Source organism: Sparus aurata, unplaced genomic scaffold (genome assembly GCF_900880675.1).
Source record: "Sparus aurata unplaced genomic scaffold, fSpaAur1.1, whole genome shotgun sequence".
Classification (NCBI taxonomy): Eukaryota; Metazoa; Chordata; class Actinopteri; order Spariformes; family Sparidae; genus Sparus; species Sparus aurata.
The window spans coordinates 30-5768 of record NW_022045109.1 but is presented as its reverse complement, the minus strand read 5'-3'; the positions used below and the strand labels follow the sequence as shown (position 1 = coordinate 5768).

The 5739-nt window shown below is 47.6% G+C and overlaps 1 protein-coding gene across 1 annotated transcript; it reads right to left on the bottom strand.

Moving 5' to 3' along the window:
- Positions 1 to 1196: 1196 nt before the first annotated feature.
- LOC115577683 (H-2 class II histocompatibility antigen, A-S beta chain-like) lies at positions 1197 to 4758 on the bottom strand. Its single transcript, XM_030410591.1, has 5 exons — positions 4523 to 4758; positions 4290 to 4357; positions 3701 to 3814; positions 1568 to 1598; positions 1197 to 1531 (listed from the first exon to the last, which is right to left on the bottom strand). Exons 1-4 carry the CDS (start codon positions 4678 to 4680, stop codon positions 1573 to 1575), a joined length of 366 nt encoding a protein of 121 aa, XP_030266451.1. The 5' UTR covers positions 4681 to 4758; the 3' UTR covers positions 1197 to 1531; positions 1568 to 1572.
- Between the last annotated feature and the right edge of the window lie 981 nt (positions 4759 to 5739).

The window sequence follows — 5739 nt, the reverse complement described above, 5'->3', positions numbered from 1 at the left end:
GTCTCTGATAGACTGTTGGACCGGACATCATCATGTTGTGTCTCTGACAGACTGTTGGACCGGACCGGACATCATCATGTTGTGTCTCTGACAGACTGTTGGACTGGACATCATCATGTTGTGTCTCTGACAGACTGTTGGACTGGACATCATCATGTTGTGTCTCTGACAGACTGTTGGACCGGACCGGACATCATCATGTTGTGTCTCTGACTGACTGTTGGACCGAACCGGACATCATCATGTTGTGTCTCTGACTGACTGTTGGACCGGACCGGACATCATCATGTTGTGTCTCTGACTGACTGTTGGACTGGACCGGGCATCATGTTGTGTCTCTGATAGACTGTTGGACCGGACATCATCATGTTGTGTCTCTGACAGACTGTTGGACCGGACCGGACATCATCATGTTGTGTCTCTGACAGACTGTTAGACCGGACCGGACATCATCATGTTGTGTCTCTGACAGACTGTTGGACTGGACATCATCATGTTGTGTCTCTGACAGACTGTTGGACCGGACCGGACATCATCATGTTGTGTCTCTGACTGACTGTTGGACCGGAACGGACATCATCATGTTGTGTCTCTGACTGACTGTTGGACCGGACCGGACATCATCATGTTGTGTCTCTGACAGACTGTTGGACTGGACCGGGCATCATGTTGTGTCTCTGATAGACTGTTGGACCGGACATCAACATGTTGTGTCTCTGACAGACTGTTGGACCGGACATCATCATGTTGTGTCTCTGACAGACTGTTGGACTGGACATCATCATGTTGTGTCTCTGACAGACTGTTGGACCGGACCGGACATCATCATGTTGTGTCTCTGACAGACTGTTGGACTGGACCGGACATCATCATGTTGTGTCTCTGACTGACTGTTGGACTGGACCGGACATCATCATGTTGTGTCTCTGACTGACTGTTGGACCGGACCGGACATCGTCATGTTGTGTCTCTGATAGACTGTTGGACCGGACCGGACATCATCATGTTGTGTGATGGTCCTGCTGCTCCGACTGGAACCAGCTCTTTGGACCAGAGTTCAGTCTGAGCCCAGATGGTTTATAGACGTGAGTTAATCTGTATGGAGACGCTGCTGTAAACATGTTTGTATCACAGCTTCATGTGGAGACACGCTGACACTTCCTGTCTGTGAACATGTGATCAATGAATCCACAGAGTCACAGACTTTCTTTCTTTATTGATCAGAAAACTTCAGCAGAAACACAGAAACCAACAATCACCATCAACCAGCCCCAAATGATTCCAGCAGGTTATATCTGACTGAGACAGCACAGCTAGTGAGCCACAGGCCGGGACAGGTAGCACGGTCCAGACTAGACCTGTTCCAGGACTGTCACAGTCCTCACAGACCAACAGGGACGAGGACAGAGACAGGACAGTCCTGGACCAGGTGTAGACCGGATCAGGATCAGAAGACACATCATCAGAGAAGCAGGTGTTCAGCCGCACCAGCAGGGGGCAGCACTGACAGCACATGAAGCTGCTTCAGGACCAGGACCTGGATCAAGACCTGGACCAGGACCGGGACCAGGATCAGTTACTGGGGACCAGAATTCTTCCTGGAGTCAAGAAAAGAAGAGACGATATGATCAACCTCAGATACACCACAGCATTAAAACTGGTGTGAACTGGTCTGAGGTGTGAACTGGTCTGAGGTGGGTGTACTGGTCTGAGGTGTGAACTGGTTTGAGGATGTGTACTGGTCTGAGGGTGTGAACTGGTGTAAGGTGTGAACTGGTTTGAGGATGTGTACTGGTCTGCGGGTGTGAACTGGTCTGAGGTGTGTACTGGTCTGAGGGTGTGAACTGGTCTGAGGGTGTGAACTGGTCTGAGGTGTGGGTACTGGTCTGAGGTGTGAACTGGTCTGAGGTGGGTGTACTGGTCTGAGGTGTGAACTGGTTTGAGGATGTGTACTGGTCTGAGGGTGTGAACTGTTCTGAGGTGTGAACTGGTTTGAGGATTTGTACTGGTCTGAGGGTGTGAACTGGTGTAAGGTGTGAACTGGTTTGAGGATGTGTACTGGTCTGCGGGTGTGAACTGGTCTGAGGTGTGTACTGGTCTGAGGGTGTGAACTGGTCTGAGGGTGTGAACTGGTCTGAGGTGTGGGTGCTGGTCTGAGGTTTGGGTAGTGGTCTGCGGTGTCAAGTGGTTTAATAGAATAGATTTACTTGATTAATCCCAGACTGGGAAATTATTTTGTCACAGCGGCAGTGGGTCTGCAAAAAAAACACTCTGTACATGATATAAATAGAAAGTGCAAACTATACTATACTATAAACAATAAACACTAATAATAATAATGTACACATCTATACGAGAAATAGACAATTCCTATTAATGTGTAATAGCAGAACCACATGTAATATAAATAGATAAACACACTAAAAATAAACCTAGAATGTGCAGATGTAAACATGTAACATGAGTAAAAATAGTAGAGAGGTGAGAGAGTTGTTGTATAAAGTGTGCCTTGTGGCAGGAAAGATTTCCTGTATCTGTTGCTACGACAGCGAAGCTGAAGCAGTCTTCCGGAGAAGGTGCTCCGCTGTCTGAGCAGTGTGAGTTGGAGAGGGTGGAGAGGATTATCCATGATGGATAACAGTTTGTTCAGTGTCCTCCTCTCCACCACAGCCTCCAGAGTGTCCTGTTTGCAGCCAATCACAGAGCCAGCCTTCTTGGCTATTGGTTTAAGGTGTGAACTGCTGAGCTCAGCTGCGGTGTGAACTGGTCTGAGGTGTGAACTGGTCTGAGGTGTGGGTACTGGTCTGAGGTGCGAACTGGTTTGAGGTGTGGGTACTGGTCTGAGGTGTGAACTGGTCTGAGGTGTGGATACTGGTCTGAGGTGCGAACTGGTTTGAGGTGTGGGTACTGGTCTGAGGTGTGTGAACTGGTCTGAGGTGTGAACTGGTCTGAGGTGTGGGTACTGGTCTGAGGTGTGGGTACTGGTCTGAGGTGTGAACTGGTCTGAGGTGTGAACTGGTTTGAGGTGTGAACTGGTTTGAGGTGTGAACTGGTCTGAGGTGTGGGTGCTGGTCTGAGGTGTGGGTACTGGTCTGAGGTGTGAACTGGTTTGAGGTGTGAACTGGTCTGTGGTGTGAACTGGTCTGAGGTGTGGGTGCTGGTCTGAGGTGTGAACTGGTTTGAGGTGTGAACTGGTCTGTGGTGTGAACTGGTCTGAGGTGTGGGTGCTGGTCTGAGGTGTGGGTACTGGTCTGAGGTGTGAACTGGTCTGAGGTGTGAACTGGTCTGAGGTGTGGGTACTGGTCTGAGGTGTGAACTGGTTTGAGGTGTGAACTGGTCTGTGGTGTGAACTGGTCTGAGGTGTGGGTGCTGGTCTGATGTGTGGGTACTGGTCTGAGGTGTGAACTGGTCTGAGGTGTGAACTGGTCTGTGGTGGGTACTGGTCTGAGGTGTGAACTGGTCTGAGGTGTGAACTGGTCTGTGGTGTGAACTGGTCTGAGGTGTGGGTGCTGGTCTGATGTGTGGGTACTGGTCTGAGGTGTGAACTGTCTGAGGTGTGGGTACTGGTCTGAGGTGTGAACTGGTCTGAGGTGTGAACTGGTCTGGGGTGTGGGTGCTGGTCTGAGATGTGGGTGCTGGTCTGAGGTGTGAACTGGTCTGAGGTGTGGGTACTGGTCTGAGGTGTGGGTACTGGTCTGACCTCGGGCCTTGGTCTTGTAGTAGATGAATCCAGCCAGAGATAAGATCAGACCCAGGATCAGTCCAGACGCTCCGATGGCGATCTTGTTTCTTTCAGACTCAGGCATGGACGGGTCTGAGACACAGACAGGTGAGAGACAGACAGGTGAGAGACAAGTAGGTGAGAGACAGACAGGGGAGACAGACAGATGAGAGACAAGTAGGTGAGAGACAGACATGGGAGACAGACAGGTGAGAGACAGACAGGTGAGAGACAGACAGGTTAGAAACAGATGGGTCTAAGAGACAGACAGGTGAGACGGACAGGCGAGAGACAGACAGGTTAGAAACAGACAGGTGAGACAGACAGGTAGAGACATACAGGTGAGAGACAGACAGGTGAGAGACAGACAGGTTAGAAACAGACAGGTGAGACAGACAGGTAGAGACATACAGGTGAGAGACAGACAGGTGAGAGACGGACAGGTAGAGACATACAAGTGAGGGACAGACAGGTGAGAGACAGACAGGTGAGAGACAGACAGGTTGAGACATACAGGTGAGGGACAGACAGGTGAGAGACAGACAGTGAGAGACAGACAGGTATTTACCCCAGTCAGTCACCAGAGGTTCCTTCAGGCTGGCGTGCTCCACCACACAGGAGATCTTCTCTCCAGACCTTCAACACAAACCAACACATCAGTACATCAGTGCACACTCGGACCGGACCTGACCGGACCTGACCGGACCAGACTGGACCTGACTGGACCTGACTGGACCTGATTGTACCTGACTGGACCATGAGGTGGACCTGAGGTGAACCTGAACCTGGCGGTGGACTCACCTGGGCGTGTACTCCAGGTGAGAGTGGATCTGGTAGTACCAATCACCGTCTGCCAGCTCATCAGTGGAAGTGACATCAGAGGTGACTTCCTGTCCGTCTCTGGTCCAGCTCACTTTGATCAGTTTGGGGTAGAAGTCGAAGACGCTGCAGACCAACATGGACCGATGTTTCCCACCAGAGGGCGCCACAGACTGAAGCCTGACGTACGGCTTAACTGTAACACAGTGACATCATCATCATCATTATCATCATCATCACCATCTTCTTCATCAACATCATCATCATCACCATCATCGTCATCATCTCCATCATCATCATCATCATCATCATCATCATCATTATTATTATTTGTTGGGTTAAAACTCAGGAAAATGTATTTTTTAGGAGCTGGAGGTGACAACGCTAAGTTTTACTTTCAGTTTCTGGTGGAGTAATTGAACCAGCACACCACTGATGGAGAAGGAAAAAAAAACAAAGCAACGTAATGTCATTCATTGTAACCACCTGTAGGGAAAAAGTCGACGTTTGGCGGCCAAACAAAGGGAAGGCAGCAGGACAGAGGTAAAACACAAGAACTCAGCCCAAGGATCGACCAAAGACTGGTGGGAATGAATGAATGAACGGATATAATAATTCAATATAGAATGTTGGAGTTTGATGTGATATTTTTGAGTTCATAATTTATTCAAATCAATTCATTCATAATTTGAAATGTTTAGTCACATCATCAGTCTAATTTGCATAATCTATGGTTTACTTTGTTACTTCATTAACTCTTGTAAATGATAACTTCAGTCTAGTTAAGAATTCGTTAAATTAGTGGACATTTTTAAATGTGTAATTTATTCAAGTGATTTTGTTTAAATGAGAGAATAAAGTAAAACGTTTAAATCAGAATTAAGAAATCTTTAATTTTTTAAAAGAAGTGATTTTTGTTGCACTATGTGGAAAATAATTGTATTTTGTGTACATTTTTGTTTCTTTTAAGGTTATCAACTCATCTATCTGTCTATCTCTATCTGAGATATATTGGATAATCAAGCAAACATTTGGATGAAGACTAAAAATAAAGCAGACAAGAAGATTGATTTGTCCCTTTGCATCCTTTATGAGTGATCCATGCCATTTTCAAGCTTAGGCAGGAGCTGAGGCAAAACTTAGGAGAACTTGACATTATTATTTTTATAACTAGTGTGAAGTTTAAACCCAGAGGATTT

Excerpts from the sequence above, each read along its gene's own strand:
- LOC115577683 (XM_030410591.1), bottom strand. The coding sequence starts at position 4,680 with ATGTTGGTCTGCAGCGTCTTCGACTTCTACCCCAAACTGATCAAAGTG. Across the intron at positions 4,358-4,522 it reads CACCTGGAGTACACGCCCAG|GTCTGGAGAGAAGATCTCCT; the intron begins GTGAGTCCACCG and ends TTTGTGTTGAAG. Across the intron at positions 3,815-4,289 it reads ACCTCTGGTGACTGACTGGG|ACCCGTCCATGCCTGAGTCT; the intron begins GTAAATACCTGT and ends TCTGTGTCTCAG.